The sequence below is a fragment of the Lissotriton helveticus genome, chromosome 7, assembly GCF_964261635.1.
Source record: "Lissotriton helveticus chromosome 7, aLisHel1.1, whole genome shotgun sequence".
Classification (NCBI taxonomy): Eukaryota; Metazoa; Chordata; class Amphibia; order Caudata; family Salamandridae; genus Lissotriton; species Lissotriton helveticus.
Genome location: NC_136068.1, coordinates 1293779512 through 1293797194, shown reverse-complemented (window position 1 = coordinate 1293797194; position 17683 = coordinate 1293779512). Strand labels below are relative to the sequence as shown.

At 46.7% G+C, this 17683-nt stretch overlaps 1 protein-coding gene across 4 annotated transcripts in view; it reads right to left on the bottom strand.

Moving 5' to 3' along the window:
- UNK (unk zinc finger) overlaps positions 1-17683 on the bottom strand; it is a 938451-nt gene that overhangs the window by 608308 nt on the left and 312460 nt on the right. For 2 of the 4 annotated variants that reach the window (XM_078654545.1, XM_078654547.1), the window contains exon 6: positions 13592-13718. In XM_078654545.1, coding sequence (XP_078510671.1) covers positions 13592-13718 — 127 coding nt within the window. The remainder of the gene's footprint in view (positions 1-13591; positions 13719-17683) is intronic. The other 2 variants (XM_078654546.1, XM_078654548.1) reach the window with 1 other exon arrangement.

The window sequence follows — 17683 nt, the reverse complement described above, 5'->3', positions numbered from 1 at the left end:
CGACTCAGGGACCGGATGTCCCTGTGCAATTAAGTTCATAAGAAGGGTGATGAAGTTGGCCCATAATGGGGGGTCGTGTAGGAATGAATCACCGGGGAGGCCGTCCGGCCCTGCTGCCTTTCCCGGGGTTACACTCTTTATGGCCAATTCAACCTCATTGATGGTGAAGGAATCGGATGGCTCAGTGGTATCTGTAGACATCTCTCTCGGTGGCCCTTGACTTTGTTCTTGTTCCATCTCGCCAGAATATAGTTTGGCAAAGTGCAAGATCCATTGCTGGTCCGTTATGTGGTTTGAGACGGGTTCTTCTCCCCTTCTGTTAAGTTTGTTTATTAACTCCCAGAATAGGGTAAAATCTTTTAGCTGGGCAGCTGTTTTAAGCTGTTGCCAGTGGTCCTCCTCCCACTCCAGTTTTGCCAGATACACCGTGTTACTATATTCCTTTCTAGCATCCCTAATAGCCATGGGATCTTTGCTATGCAGTGCGAGGGTTATAGACTTTCTTTTTTCCCTACACCTGGCCGTGTACCACAAATTACCACACTTGGGCATATTGTTCTTATTACTTCTAGTTACCTTTGTGGTAAAAAAAAAGCCTAGTTTCTCTACAAGATTGCTATATAGATCTCTTAGGCCAGGTCCCTGCGTAGTATCTTGAGGCAGATTAAGTGCGGTCAGTTCCCTGCTCATCGCTAATACTAGTTCTTTGATACCAGACAGCGTTTCTTCCTGACACGCCACCTTCTGCCATTTTAATCTGCGGTTACAGTTGGAAGGGACAACCTCTTTTGTTTTCAGTAACGGGGGTTTAGGTACTTCTCCCGAGTTTCCCCCCATAATTTTCATGCATAGAGGGTTATGATCGCTGTCTTGCGACGGAATCACCTCCATGTCTAATAAGCTCCCCCAAAATCGGGTATTAAGCAAAATATAGTCAATACGTGAGGGACTGCTAGGCCTATTAAAAGTCATTGACCCATTGGGATCCGAGGTGGTTCTACCGTTCAGTGCTCGCAGATTGTATTCTATAGCTAGAGCATTGATTTGAACCACCCTTGGTGTCCATTTCCCAATTATCGGCAAATTTAGCGGGGGAATTCCCAGCCTTGCATCTTCCTCACTCACCCCCATTAGATCCTCTTCCATCAGTGGTTCATATGTACAATTGAAGTCACCATCCACGATGATATTGGCCAAAGGTGGGACACCTGCTAATGCAGTTTCTAGAGCTGCTATGGTATCTGAGCTTTGTCCCCCTGGTGTGCCTCTAGCATAAATGTTAAACAATTCCACCGATATGTCATTGTGAGGGCTTTTTACAGATAAGTGCATAATGTCACTCGAACCTGAGTTATGATTAGAGATGTCACAATTTAATGCCACACTGATCCATATTTGTAAGCCTCCAGATGGTCACCCTTTCCCCGAGTTAATTGCCGGAATATAGAAAGTGGAGTACCCAGACTTATACAGCGGTGCCGTACTCCATGTCTCCTGAAACATGCAGATCTCATACTGGCTGATGAACTCATTCCATTCCGGGATGTCCAGTTTCTTTTGGAGACCTGCTATGTTCCAGGAGAGCAGGGAGACCACACCGCTGTTTCCTTCCTCACCGACAGGGGAAGCCCGAGGGGCCAAGTCCATTAGATTAAAATTGACCGGGCCCGCGGGCACTCTTGAATCAGGGGACCAATTCACAAGCTCACAATGGTCAACACTACCCAATCTAGAGCCTTCCGGGCTCAAATTATTTAGGGTTGCCATAGTAGCTGGGATCAATGTTTCCGAATTGACAGCAACAAGTGTGTCGGCTGCATGTACAGAGGGCATTTCCTTATCTAGTCAGTCTATTTTGTTCAGGTCAGAATCATCCTGCATCCAATCTCTGGACCACAGTGGAAAATATCTAATTTGGATATTAGAATGGTTAGGTGGGCAAGATCGATACTCCAGGGATACTAAGTTTTCCGCCATCGCCATACTACGCAACTTTATTTCAATACAGTCTGTATGGGAGCTAAGCAGGGACAGTCTTTTAACACTGATCATATCCTCCCAGATAATTGATCTGCATCCCCTCACATGTCGTATCCAGTGAATTGCTTTATTATGAATGGCTTCACTGCTCTCATAAACATGACCCCCCCCCCCTAGATTTTGGGACCCTGGTTAGGTATACCGTGGCCTTTGAGTTCCCCAGGGTCTTATTATTAGACTGAGGTCTCTGGCAACCACCTGTGCTTGGCCCTGTAGTCAAAGTACTTGGGCTACCAGAGTTGGTTTTAAGCGGGCATTGATCGTAACACTTTTGTATAGCTCCCCCTGATTTTGTCGCATCTGCATACAAGCCCGTATTGGGGAGCACCGGAGCATTTCGTACTGCCTATCTGACTATGGAAACTTTTCCTCGTATCCCCCCACCAGGCTTGGGTTTTATGAGGGGGGGGTTCCCTTGTGTTCGATTGTATTACTAATGCAGGGGTATTGGGGGCAATGCTTTTTTAATCCCACCCGTTTCCCCTTTCCGTGATAAATCCAACAACAATTTTTTAATTAAACCCAATTCCCTCTCGAGAGTTCCCATTTTATTCATCAATAATCTATTAGAGGAAAGACATGTTGAACAGTCCTCATGGTTGGCCGTCTTGCGATCTAATTTCCTAGTGCCATGTGATGTTTCATCAACTAGATCCCCGGATTCGCCTTCTAAAACAGCAAATCTGTTAGAGCAGGGAATGATTTTCTCAATTAGAGCCCCATTTTGGGCTAGAATAGGAATCTCAGGAATGGCCTCTGGTAGGCCTATCTTAATGTGCGAAATGACAGTATTTAAAGATTCTACAGGATCTTCTTCTGACAGGCACTCGGGCGGGCTATGCACTTCAACAATTGGACGTCAACATCGTGAAAGAGCTCTCCAACCCCAACGCCGGAAACAATGACATCACCCCGTCGCAAGACTTCTGCAACTCCCTCGCATCCTACTTCCACAACAAGATCGCGGACATACACAACAGCTTCAGCAACCAACCAACGCAAGCCACAACCGCAACAACGCCACCCACCACCACCCTCCGCACCTGGACTCCGATCAGCACCAAAGACACCATCCGCACAATGAACTCCATCCATTCCGGATCTCCGACTGACCCCTGCCCTCACCACGTCTTCAACAAGGCCGACGCTGTCATCGCACCCCACCTGCGGGACATCATCAACACCTCCTTCGACACCGCCACCTTCCCTGAGAGCTGGAAGCACGCCGAACTCAGCGCTCTTCTCAAGAAACCCACAGCAGACCCCACCGACCTCAAGAACTACCGTCCCATCTCGCTCCTCCCGTTCCCGGCCAAAGTCATCGAGAAGACCGTCAACAAACAGCTGGCCGCCTTCCTCGAGACGAACGGATCCCTCGACCCCTCACAGTCTGGCTTCCGAGCGAACCACAGCACCGAGACCGCCCTCATCGCTGCCACCGATGACATACGAACTCTGATGGACAACGGAGAAACAGCGGCCCTCATCCTCCTGGACCTCTCCGCGGCTTTCGACACTGTCTGCCACCGCACCCTAGTACAGCGCCTCGGCAACATCGGAATACAGGACAAGGCACTGGAATGGATCACCTCCTTCCTCGACGGAAGAACACAGAGAGTCCGCCTACCACCGTACAAGTCAGAGGCCACCAAAGTCATCTGCGGCGTCCCTCAAGGATCCTCACTGAGCCCCACCCTCTTCAACGTCTACATGAGCCCCCTCGCGGCCATCGCACGCCAACACAACCTCAACATAATCTCCTACGCCGACGACACCCAGCTGATCCTCTCCCTGACCAACGACCCCGCCACCGCCAGAGCCAACCTGCACGAAGGGATGAGAGAGGTAGCCGAATGGATGACGACCAGCCGCCTGAAACTGAACTCGGACAAGACGGAGGTCCTCATCCTGGGCTCCTCGCCCTCCGCCTGTGACGACTCCTGGTGGCCCCCCGCCCTGGGCACCGCACCCAAACCGACGGACCACGCACGCAACCTGGGCTTCATCCTGGACTCCTCCCTCTCCATGACCAGACAAGTAAACGCCGTCTCCTCATCTTGCTTCAACATCCTGCGCATGCTACGCAAGATCTTCCGGTGGATCCCCACCGAGATGAGGAAGACGGTCACCCAGGCACTCGTCACCAGCCGACTGGACTACGGCAACGCCCTCTACGCCGGAACCACCGCCAAGCTTCAGAAGAGACTCCAGCGGATCCAGAACGCCTCGGCCAGACTCATCCTCGACATCCCCCGACGCAGCCACATCTCCGGACACCTGAGAGATCTGCACTGGCTCCCGGTCAACAAGAGAATCACCTTCCGCCTCCTCACCCACGCACACAAAGCCCTACACGACCAAGGCCCGAGCTACCTCAACAACCGGATCAACTTCTACACCCCCAAACGCCTCCTCAGATCAACCAGCCACGCCCTCGCCGCCGTCCCCCGCATCCGAAGAGCGACAACAGGAGGAAGGTCCTTCTCCTACCTGGCCGCCAAGACCTGGAACTCACTCCCAACCGACCTGCGCCTGACCCAAGACCACCTCTCCTTCAGGAAGAAGCTCAAGACCTGGCTGTTCGAGCAGTAACGGCACCCCCCCTCCCCCAAACCAGCGCCTTGAGACCCTACGGGTGAGTAGTGCGCTCTATAAATGACCTGATTGATTGATTGATTGATTGACGGGGGGAGAGGGAATCTTGTTATAAATTGCAGGGATCACCTTGCTCCGTTTTGTTTTCGGGGCCCCATTACATAGGTCACTTTCCTCCCTCGCAATAGGTCCTGTATTTCCCCCCAAGATCGCCTCACATTCACTGACAATTGCTTCAATGCTTGAGAGGACACAATTGGTGGCCGCATGCTGAGACTTTTTTGCTTTTTTCCCCTTTTTTGTACTTGCGAGAGCGGGACCCCCCTCCATAGATTTCCTTTTTCCCATTGTTCCCGATCAGGTCCCCCTTGGTAGCTTTGTTACTGAATATTAGTCACCCTTTGGGTAAAGTTAATTAAAACACCGTTGGCAATAGTCCCCCTTCAGATCCCCACAGTACCTTTTGGACCATATGTTCTTGTTGTAGGTGCGTTTGGAGCCAAGTGAAAGAGGGGTGGCCCAGCCCTGCCTCTTCCTGTCGCGGACGGGCACGGGACGGGCCCGCCCTTGGCCCGGGCAGCGCCGGCGCGCTTCCCGCTCTGCGGGAGGCGCCTCGGTCTTTTAAGCGCCTCCGGGCGCTTGCAGATGACGTGCGTCGTGCGCGCCCCACTGGCTGCCGGGAATTGGAGTCTTTTGGCGTTGGTACTGGTGCAGGGCAGTAGACGCAGTCACCTAGCGGGGCTTTAGCCTTCCCCCTACGTGTCCCAAAAACAGGTACGGTGGTGGTGGAGTGTTATGCGCTGCGGGAGGCGCCTCGATCTTTTAAGCGCCTCCGGGTGCTTGCAGATGACGTGCGTTGTGCGGGGCAGTAGACGCAGTCACCTAGCGGGGCTTTAGCCTTCCCCCTACGTGGTCCCAAAAACAGGTACGGTGGTGGTGGAGTGTTACGCGCAGCGGGAGGCGCCTCGGTCTTTTAAGCGCCTCCGGGTGCTTGCAGATGACGTGCGTCGTGCGCGCCCCACTGGCTGCCGGGAATTGGAGTCCTCCGGCGTTGGTACTGGTGCAGGGCAGTAGACGCAGTCACCTAGTGGGGCTTTAGCCTGCCCCCGACGTGGTCCCAAAAACAGATACGGTGGTGGTGGAGAGCACTGCTTGCCCTACATTAGCTTGTTGGCATGGTAATACACCCACATAATAGTGTTTGGTAAATGTGTGTGGTGTAGACCATGTTGCTGCCTTACATATGCCAGCTATAGGAATGTTGCCTAAAAAGGTCATAGATGCCCCTATTTTGCGAGTGGAATGTGCTCTAGGGGGTACAGATAAAGTACTTTTAGATTTTAGATAGCAAGTTTGAATACATTTAACAATCCATCTTGAAAGGCCAGATTTAAAGATAGGATTGCCCTTGTGAGGTGGAGCAAATGCGACAAACAGTTGCTTTCTTTTACGAGAATCTTTTGGCCTTTCGATGCAATACAATAACGCTCTTTTGACATCAAGTGTGTGAAGAGCTCATTCTGCTACAGAATCAGGCTGAGGGAAAAATACAGGTAACTCACCTGATCGGTTAAGATGAAAAGCAGAGACTACTTTAGGGATGAATTTTGGGCTGATGCAAAGAACTACCCTATCTTTATGAAGCTGGAACAAGGGTTCTTTTAAGGTTAATGCCTGTAGCTCACCAATTCTCCATAATGAAATGATTGCAATCAGAAAGGCAAGCTTCCATGAAGGAAACAGTAAAGGACAACTGTGTAATTGTTCAAACGGTGGACCCATAAGTCTTGTAAGTACAATGTTGAGATTCCATAACGGTGCCAGGGGTATCCTGGGCGTTATTACTCTTTTTAAGCCTTCCATAAAGGCTTTAATCACAGGGACTTTGAACAAAGATAAATGCAGTCTGTTTTGCAAATATGCAGCCACTGCTGCAAGGTGCAATCGAATAGATGTGTAAGCTAGATTACTTTGCTGTCGAAGGTAACAAACAATGTTTTGAACAGAAGCATCCAGAGGATTAATTTTGTTATCACAATAAATAACAAATTGTTTCCATTTGGCTGCATAACAAGTTCTGGTAGTGAACTTTCTTGATTCTTTAAGAATAGTCATGCAGTCTGCGAGCAGATTTAAGACTCCAAACTCTATGACTTCAGGAGCCAAATTGCTAAGTTGAGCTCCTTAGGGTTTGGGTGTCTGATTTCAACACGGTTCTGAGTGAGAAGGCTGGAATTGAGGTACAGCTATTGATGTGGAACTACCGAGAGTTCCAAAAGTGTGGTGTACCATGGTCGAAATGCTTATGTGAGAGCTACCAAAATCAGTTTAAGCGAGGTTTGCCTGAGCTTTCGAACCAGAAACGGAAGGAGTGGGAGAGGCAGAAAAGCATAGGCAAATATCTTTGACCAATTGATCAATAGGGCATTGCCTTCGGAGCGAGGGTCTGGGAACCTGGATGCGAAATTTGGGCATTTTGCATTGTCCACTGTGGCGAACAGATCTTTTTGTAGGAATCCCCATTGTTGAAGGTATGGAAGTAGAACCTGGGGATGAAGTTCCCACTTGTGTATTTGCTGCCTCCTTCTCCTGATGAGGTCGGAATTTTATTGTTGACTCCTGGAAGGTACTCTGCCAGAAGATGAATTTTGTGATGGTCCAGATGGTCTGAGAGAGGCACGATAGCCGGAGAGAATGTGTCCCGCCATGTTTTTGTATATAGTACATGGCTGTCATGTTGTCCGTGCGGACTAGGACAACTGAAAAGCTTCATGGCTAGAAATGCTGCTAGAAGCTCTAGATAGTTGATGTGGAGACGTTTGTGCTTGTAGTCCCAGACACCCTGAATTGTGTAATTGTGGCGATGAACACCCCAACCTGTGAGAGATGCATCTGCTGTTAGAACGATCTGTGAAACAGGGTCGATGAAGGACCGCCCTTTCGATAAATTTTGAGGGTTCCACCACTGCAGAGAACAATAGGTGTGGCTGTCTACCAACACTAGATCTGTTAATTGACCCTGTGACTGATTCCACTGATGTGCTAGGCATTGCTGTAGTTGACGCATGTGTAGTCTTGCATGAGGCACTATTGCGATTCACGACGCCATCATTCCTAAGAGTTGCATAAAAGTTTTGTCTCTTAAGGTTTGATTGGCTTGAAATTGTGATACTAGAGTTTGAATATTGCGAACTCTGGCTGCACTGGGAGAGGCTAGAGTGTTGAGAGTCTCTCCTAAATAAGATTGTATTTGTAAAGGCTGTAGATGAGACTTTTGCACATTGATTGTGAAGCCCAATTGGTGCAGTAAGTTTTGCGTGGTCTGAGTGTGTTTTAGACACTTTTGGTGAGTGGTGGTTTTGATGAGCCAGTCGTCCAAGTACGGGAAGACGTGAATTTGTCATCTTCTGAGATGAGCTGCGACTAGTGCTAGGCATTTGGTAAACACTCTGCAGAGAGAGTGAAGGGTCAGAGGGGGACTCTGTACCAGACGACAATCGAAACACTCTGGGAACACCTGTCAAATGCAAACTTCCTTCAGAGGACCCTGCACATCAAATCCCTCTGAAAATCAAAACAGACTTTGCCACCAGCCCTGCTTATTCTCACCCACAATTCCCTCCACCACCAGTTTCTCCACATTTACCAATTCAAGCTCTCTTACACATAGAACATCAGGGATTTCCACATCCAATATGATATTGATGTAGAAGACACTCATTTGCCTGTAGACCCTTGGAATGATTACACCATTGACCCTCCATTGGATACTGATCCAGATCTTTACCCCGCAAAGCCATCAGCACTAGACGATAACGTGTGTATTTCACGTTGTCGAATACTCGACGGTCATGTAGAGTTTTCTTTGACCGAAACGACTTACAGGCATTACAGTCTTCCTCCTTGTGCTCCGGTGATAGACAAGTTACAAACATGGTGTAGATCGGAGTGAGGGTACTTGGCACTGCACGGAGGACAGAATTGGAACGGAGTTCGTTCCATTTGCAGAAGGGGGGACTGACGCGGCTAGGCCCGTGGGCCGCCCCGATGATTCTGACCGAAGATAGAGAGTTTCCCGATCAATTCAATAACCAGAGAACAGGGAAACGCATTTGAGAACAATCCCATCGAGGGTAGACTGGATTGAGCACCGAGTGGTACCCGAAGAACGGTTACGAACGAGAGCACAGCAATACACGGCTGAACCCAATGACGGAAAAAAGCAATCCAACAATGGAGTCGATGCCCATGCGCACTATTCCCGAAAGGAGGAGTCACCTTACCATGTGACTGGAAAGACTTCTTCGAAGAAAAACAACTTGCTAACATCCGGACCCAACACTATATGGCAGGGGTATGCAAAGCATGTGTATCTAAAGCACACATGTCTCAAACAGGCTGTTTTCAAGATGAGAAGCCTGAAGGGACAATTGTGTAGAGGCTCGAAAGGAGCACACATCAAAAAAGTCAAAACCAAATTACGGTATCACTGAGGAACAATGAATGGTGAAGAAGTTAGGAGATGAGAACGGCCCTTGAGGAACCAATGTTCAATAGGGGACTTGAATAACGAGGGTTTTCAGCAACAGCAAGGCAGCAGAAATGGCAGACAGATAACCCTTTATAATGCTCAGAGCAGAGCTCTGCTGGGCAAAAGAAAGAACAAAAAGCGGAACTTCAGAAAGAGAAGCATAAAGGGGATCAACAGATTTTCTGCACACCATGCCACAATTTCTTCCCAACTGCAAGTGTACGCAGTCTTGGTGGAGGGACGCCTAGCTGGCAGGAGAACATTACAGACTTCGGGAGGAAGCTCAAAAGCTGTCTCCGGTTGCTGCTCCATCTCCACGTAAGAAGGCGGGGAGTTGACAAGTTCGGGTGAAGAACCCTCCCCTGTTGCTGTGACAGAAGATCTTCCTGAAGAGGCAGCATGATCGAAGGATCGATGGCCATGCTCAGGATACCAGACTCTCCATGCCCAGTCTGAAACCACCAGGATAACTTGGGCCCAGTCATTCTTGATCTTCTTGAGAATCTTCAGTAGGAGGGGTATGGGTGGAAAGGCAAACAGGAAGCCCGAGGTTAACTCTTGTTCAAGCACCATATTTTAAAAACTTTTATCTGCCCTTTTTAATAACTAAAATTGATAAAACAGCACTGTTGAATTTGCACTCCTTTGTAAAACCGCTGGTGGCATTTCTGGGTCTCGACTGGTTAGCAAGGGGAAGGTTATACCGAGAGAATTGGAGGAGTCAAGGATGTGTGGGGTACAATTCAAGGCACAGAGAAGAGGAAGTCATTCTTTCACAAAAAAGGTGGTAGTGAGTGGTGCAATCAGTCAGAATTTAGTTTTAAGGGCATTGAGTTTGAGGTGGTTACAAGTCAGCCATTCTTACGGTGCTGTTGAGGGTCTAAATGTCCTCGAGGAGGTTAACTTATGTAGAGTTGGGTATCAAGCTTAAATATGGTAGGAGATTTTGGAGATTTTGAGGATTTCAGTAAGAAACTCCATGTAGAGGTTGAACAATATCAGGGAGAGGATAGAGCCTTGGGGTATGCCTAACGATAGTGGAGACTGCTCAGAAAGAGTGCGATTGATTAGGAAGTGCTGCGTCCTGTTGTGCAGAAAAGAGGAGAACCATTTTAGCACAGTGTCGGAGAGGCCTATCCTATGTTCTAGTAGGTCAATCAGGATAGCATGGTTGATGGTGTCAAAGGCTGACAGATCACGTAGGATCAGGAGGCAAGATTCAATCTGGTCAACTGAGCAAAAGGCATTGTGACAATGTGGACCCTAGCAGTTTCGGTGCTATGACCCGATCAGAAGACAGATTAACAGTGTTGGAATTGTTCTATGTGGCTGTGCACACATTTTTCTAGGAGTTTCACCAGAGTAGGGATGTTGGAGATGGGGCGGTAGTTGTTGGAGGCAGACTGGTCGGATTAAGGGTTTTTTTGTTTTTCGAATAAGGATAACCTGATCAATTTTTAAGCAGTCGGGTGGGGTGCCTTGGGTGAGAGAGGCATTGATTATCCTAGTCCAAAGTGGGAGTAGAAAGTGAATGGGCTCATTTAGGAGTTGAGGGGGGGGTCAATGAGGTGGTTAGAATATTTCAAGGAGGTCAGAGGATGCAGAGTGCCCATCTCATGAAAGGTTATAAAGCTAGACCAGGAGACATCATTTTTGGGCGAGAAGAGGTGGTTTTACAGGTGAGTTTCAGTGTCCACAGTGAGAGGGAGTGGTTGGGGCAGTAAGAGGCTGAGAGCGGTCTGGTTGTCGCTGGTGATTAACGACATCTTGTCAGCGAAAAAGGATTTTACAGGTGCTATGTTATTTGAGGAAGCAGGATTGTGTCTTCAGGAAGATTGGCGTCTGATGATTTCAAACAGTTTTGTAGGTTCCTTAGTAGCCCAAGATGCATTAATTTTTGGGTGAGATGAGGCGATTATATGGGCATGCTTCATTATCCAAAGTGGAGGGGTACAGGAGGTGTTGGTGTGAAAGAAGTTTGAGAGCGGTCTCAATGTCGTTAGCGATTTGTGATGTTTTCACAGCGAAAAAAGGAGGCAAAGGTTTCACAGTTAGGAGGTGCTTTGTTGTTTGTGGAAGCAAGATCGCTTATGAAGGTAGATTGGTTACTGATCATTTCGAACAGTTTCTTAGGTCTGTCAGTAGCAGCGTCTAGTTGATTTTGAAAAAAAGCTACGTTGGAGTTCCTAATGTGCCTATTAAAGGTACTGTGTTTTTGAAGTAGGAGTTTGAGGTTGGCCAAGGAGGGCTGGGTCTCCATGCTCTATCAGCAAGTCTGATGTGTTGCCATTCTAAATTAAAGTTACTGTTAAACCAGGGGTTGGATCGTTTGACAGGATTCTTTTAAGTTGTTTAGGCGCTATGGTGCCCATGATTTCGGATATGGAATTGAAATAGTGTTCAGTGAGGTCCTGGGCATCGGTCATGGACAGAGTGCTGAAACTCAAATTCACAGATCTGGGTTGAATCCATCATCGTTCTTTAGCTCACTTTGCCACGCCAGTACAGACCCAGCCATATGCAAATCAATCTTGATCCTGTTCCTCACGGGAACAGCCCAGTCCGAAATGCCAAGCCAGGTCTTCCCTGGACCGGAAACAAGCATCCTGGGACGGGTTTCGGGGTAACACCTCTCATCAGCCAGGCTAGCTTGAAACCAGTGGCAAAGTGATCAGGGGACCCACGTCTGTACATACCCTGCCAACTGTGGGCGAACAAAGCAAACACAAGGATATGATGGACATAGCGCCGAAACCTTTCAGGCACTCACACCCAGTCACAGATTTCGGTTGACCCCAGCCATATGCAAGTCAATCTTGAACCTGTTCCTCATGGGAACAGTCCAGTCTCTGGTGTCACGGATCCAGTGTTTGGCTTTCTTTGGTTGGCCCTTGGAGATCATTGCTTTAATATTTAGGGAAAAGGTGACAATGGTGGTCAGTGAAATCGCACAGGAGAATAGCATCAACCTATAAAGTGTTCTTTTTAGCAATAATAAGGTCAAAGGTGTCTCCTTTCTTATGGGTCGGACTGTTGTAGGCTTGGTTGAGGTCCTGGCGGGAGGATTTGAAACAGTTTATGAGCGGGTCATTGGTTTTGTTTCATTGAACCTTGAAGTCACCAAGGAAGATTTGGTTGGTGTGGTCATCAATGTTGGAGTTTATTTTCATGACCTGTTCAATGAACAGACGATTACTCCCAGTAGGTGATATAACGTGTAGAGGGAGCATTTGGAGGTATTCATAAGCGGGCAAAGATGTAGTGTGAGATTGTTTCACAGTGAATGAGACTCTGTATATGCAGGCTAGGCCAACGCTAGCGTCCTGGGCGGTCTAATCTAATGATGGCATACCTGGGGGGACAAGAATGTCCAAAGTGAGAGCAAAGGTGTCGCCTAACCAGGATTCTGTCAGCATGAGGATGTCAATGTCCTAGTCGAGGATAAAAGCAGCTATGTCAACCGCGTGTTTTACGGCATTTAGTCATGAGCATTTAAAGGGTGTATTAGAGGTAGGTGTATTAGAGATGGGAACTTGGGTGAGGATCGATTTGTTGATAGACCTAGAATTGGGACAGGATGAACTGAAGGGGAGCAAAATGATAGTCTCGATTTTGGTGAGAGGTCAGGTGAGATTGGCCGGGGTAGGGTTATAGGTGTCTAGAAGGTTGAATAGATCATATGATAGCTGTGTGACAAATCTATTGGGTTGAGAGGAGTGATTTAGGCTGGGTATGGTCCTATAGCCAGGCTGAGTGCTCCTCTGTAGGCAGGGATACGCTCAGAGTAGCGGTTGGGAACTCTGGGGGTGTGGTCAGAAAGGAGGAGAGCTAAGTGTGGGGACCACCTGTGTTCGAGGTGATACAAACTAGTTTGAGAATACCTGCTTGGATCAGATGCAGTTCGGAGTTTATAGTATTAAGTCATAGGACAGGTTTCTGAGAGGTTCCAAGTTGGGGAAAGCATCTTAGTGAGGGGGGAGTATCCGAGCGATTGAGGGAGCTGGCATTGGGAAGGTTCACCACCGGAGCCTCAGCAGTGGTTAATTGAGCAGAGGTAGTGGGTGGGTGGAACTTGTTAATGGAAGTGTGTATGCAGGGGGTTCCAAGTGAATGGTGAAGTCAGACAGGTGTAGATGAGGACTGGAGTGATTGTTGTCAGTGGTGGGGGGAGCGATGGGAAACAGTGGTGTCCAAGGATAGGTGTGTGACCGCTCAAGGGGAGGGAATGGGGGAAATGGTGGACTGGTAGAGTAGAATGGGGGCTGGGGTAATCTAAGTGGGGGAATGGAAGTCAGAAATAAAAACAGTTGTTGACATGGAGATGAGATTTATTTTCTATTTTGTCACATTGTTATATCAATCATATAGGCCCATAATAAAGCAAGCTCTGATGACATAGCATGTATCACAAGAAAGACTGCTCACCGCACACACCTCAGGATGAAACTGCTGCTCCGTGCGAGTGTGACAGTACTGGCACCCATCTCCATGATCACACTTACTTGGGTCTCCCCATTCGTCACCATGTTTCACGCTTGGGCACGGGGATGACCTGTTGAACATCAGTCAAGTTAAAAGTCAGCAGAGTGCAAGGTCTGATGCAAGTGAAAAGTACAAAGTGTACAATCGGCAGGTAAAAGAATATGCCATACTACCTTCTAACACAAACATCAATAGCAACAACAGCACCTGTGTGCGGTCAGAAATTAGATACAGTGTTTTTGTCTAACTAGTCTTGCCATGTGCTACATTCTGTCCTAACGCTCATTGAAATCCTAATTCATGCGTTCCCTAGATCTCTCACCATAGCCTAAAGTGCTCTTAACCAATAACAACAACCTGTATTAACTCAGTGTTCCATGATTTGCCTAAATGTGCCTGACAGTTGAGCTCATCTTTGTCATTTTCCTCTCAAGTTTATCTCAATCAATCTAACTAGGAAGCAGTCTTGTCCAAGATGCAGCCTGATGTTTCTATGGGTTGTTGAAGGAGCGCTAAAAGTAAAGCCAAAAGCTAGGCAGATTTTTAGGACACTTCAAAGATTTAAGATCATTTGAAAGCCAAATGGACTATCAAAAGAATACCTACCAGTGAAACCATATTTCCAATGTGGGTACTTCAGGTAGATCCACGTGCTGTTTACAATATGTCGCTGTATCTAACAGAGACTCCAGAACATGTTTGTTCAGTCTCACGCTTGTCAAGTGACACGTGCTTCGCTACCTTACCAGAAGCACAAAAAGTTTTTTTTTAAACCAGCGTATTAGACATGGTACAATAATCCAGGGCATCTTGGCATGTCTGATATGCTTTCTGCAGCGAGAAGTGGATGGCAGCAGCAGGCACGAGCTAAACAACGGAGATGGCATTGGTACTTTTTTGGGGCAAACAACAGTAAGTAGTAACAACCCAGAAAAATGCGAGCACTAAATAAGTAAACATTACTCAGTGAATAACTCCTTTACTCTAACTAGACCTTCTCAGAGTTCAGGCATATGTATGGAGTGTAAAGCCGTTTGGCAGGACCAGAAAAAACGCAAGACTAGGTAACAAGTATCTAAACGCGTTGTCTGCATCCAGCTGACTTTTACCTTAACATCTGTGTCTTCGCCTGCTAGTGGAAGCATATTTTGGACTTGACAGAATCAAGGGACTGCAAGGTGCTTTGTGTGAGTGCGCGCAAGGACTAACGTTAGGTTGTAGTGCATTTATATAGTCCACTACAACAGAATACTGCCTCAACACAATGACCAGAGAAGTTACTCTGCTAAGGAAGGATCCTTTTTTTAAAAATAAATGTTGATTAGATTTCCAAATATAAATATTTGGATGGTCATTAACCGGGACTCTTCAGATGACAACACAGCACAGTGGAACCGTCACACATAATTATACCGGCCATGCTAGGACCTAGTACTTCTTTTTAAAAGTATTTTCAATCCTGCTTTACAACGTAAATACTTAGTAAAGGTCCACAGCGTTTTCCTCAACCATGGTGTATGAATTTCAGGTTGGGTAATAAGATTCTCACCCAATTACTTCTCCCCTAACTTCATTCCTCATCCTTCCATTGCTCATTCAGATTTCACCATGTCTGACCAGCCTAATCTCTTGGGAGTCTTTTCGTATTTAACATTTAAACTCATTTTGTCGTTTTAATTAATTGCATCAGAGCCACACGATATAGGTAAGTGATGTACACTTGGGTCAAATCTGCATAGTCTGAGAGGAAGTCACCGACCTTCCATCGGGAGTCAGTTGAGATGATTCCAGCACGCCAGCACCTTTCACAAGGTGTGTGTCCTTGAGAAGGGAGCTGGAGAAAGTGGACCAAAAATTGTAAGACAATAATTTGCGGTAAAATGTAAATAAAAACAAAGGAAAGTTTTTTTGTCCTTGTAATCCTGGTCCTACTTCAAGGGAATCTCCTCTGAAAGAAGTAGTAGACAAAATAGAGGTTGGTTTGATAGTAACTGTACACAGGCCCTAAACAAACTTAAACAAGGCCTGGGTAGTAGACCTAGAAATACGGAGACCATTAAAAACTCACGCCATAACTACAAATTGGTTCTTAAGGCAAGAAGAAGCTCCAAGAGTTAGCGGGTATAAGTTATCCAAGGCAGCCGATACAGCGAATACTAAGTTATTCTGGGAGACTTAACTCACCGTTCCTAAAGAATGATTAATTCCCTGAATTAATCTTGCATGTAAATTGTGACGAGTGGGTGAAACCCTGCTCTAGTATTTTTAATCCACCTGAGTGCGATGTATTTTATTTGCCAAATATAGAAAGAAGTCAGTGTCCGGTGTTGCCATTAGATATCACCATTGAGGAAATCCATGATGGATTGACCGGTAGTAAAGCACCAGGCCCAGATGGGCTTCCCATTGATGTTTACAAAAGCGAAATCGCTCTATGGAGCCACATTTTAACCAGAGTTTTAAAACTTAGCAGCAACGGAGACCATACCACCGTCATGGGGTCAATCTGTGATAATCGGTTACCGAAAATGAGATCCTCTCTCCAGTTCAATATGATTTTAGAAAAGGGCTGGGAACCCTTGCGCAATGTATTAACTTAGAACTCTTGATAAGTAAATATACGCACGATAAGGAGTGAAGATTATATCTGTGCTTTGCAGATCTTAGCAGTGCGTTTGACCTTGTTGACCACTCTATTTTATGTTTTAAACAACGAAGGAGTGACTTAATGAAAACAAAATAAGACAAAACAAGGTGTGTTAGGTTATGCAATGGTCCCTACCCGGTTGGCATAACTGTAAGGTTGGAAAAATCCAATCCTAACAATCAGGAGGTCGCAACCCAGAAAAGTAGTATAACTACACATAACTGGAAAGGACAAGTAAACCTCTTTGTTAAAAGGACCCTCACTCACCACTAGTTGGTGACATGCTTCATCATAGGGTCCCCGCTGGGGTGGCCGAATGCCCCCCCAGCGTGCTACAACGCCTGATTTACAGCGGAGCGGGTTGGTGTTGAGTGTGACAGTGGTTTAACTAAAAAGAAATTGTTGCAAAATAAGTGAGTGCAAAATTTAAAAATTACTAGGTTGAAACCCAAACAAAATCTTCAATGTGGGCCAACCTGTATCCAGATTAAAAAGGCGGACAAAATAGGTTCTGAATTTGGAGACCTGTGTCCTTGAGTGAGATATAAGGTCAACATGTTTCTGCTGTAAAAATGCAGGATCGCACAGCATTCGTCAGGACCATAGACCAATAGCACTCCGGTGGTATGTACACACTAAGGTACACCCTCCCGTGAGGCACTTGATGTAAAAAATTGAAAGAGTATGATGTAATTACTCACGGATATTGCCCGTGTCGGCACACTGTGATTCACAGCAGCCCGAGTTACCTGTAGAGAAAGGAGAGGGACACACTAACACATAGACACACAAATCAACATGTTATCCATTTTTACAACATGTAGCAAGGTAACGTGAGAATTATCACATCACCTCTGTTTCCTTAACACCCTATTAGAGTGGTAGGATAAAGTACCCTCATAATCATGAATTCGATATAGAGGGATGTTTAGTTACAGACTTCTAAACAAAAATTATTCATATTAGAATAGTGGAACCAAAGAGGGAGGTTCCTGAAACGCAGTAGATTTATTTAAATCAGCGTATTTTGGGCTAAAGTTTTAGAAAGGCTAAGGATTTCTTACCCCTCCATAGTTTATACTTAAGCCGGGTATATAATCAATAATTAAAGCAGACAAAATATATTATTTTGGAGACTCATAAAACGGCAAAACGGGGGGCCTCACAATGTGGAAACCAGAGCGACAACATGCATTAATCTGCAAGGTTCAATAGCGTGTCAGCAAGGAGCTCAAAGCACTTACAGCTAGAAGGAGGGAAATTCTCTTCATGGGTCAAGACAGCACGGGAATTGTTCACGCGGTGTAAAATCTAGCGTGTAAGGAGGAAAACAAGATGTTACCAAACCCTCCGTAGTTCGACAGTCTTTGAGGCAGAAAGCAGCTGCA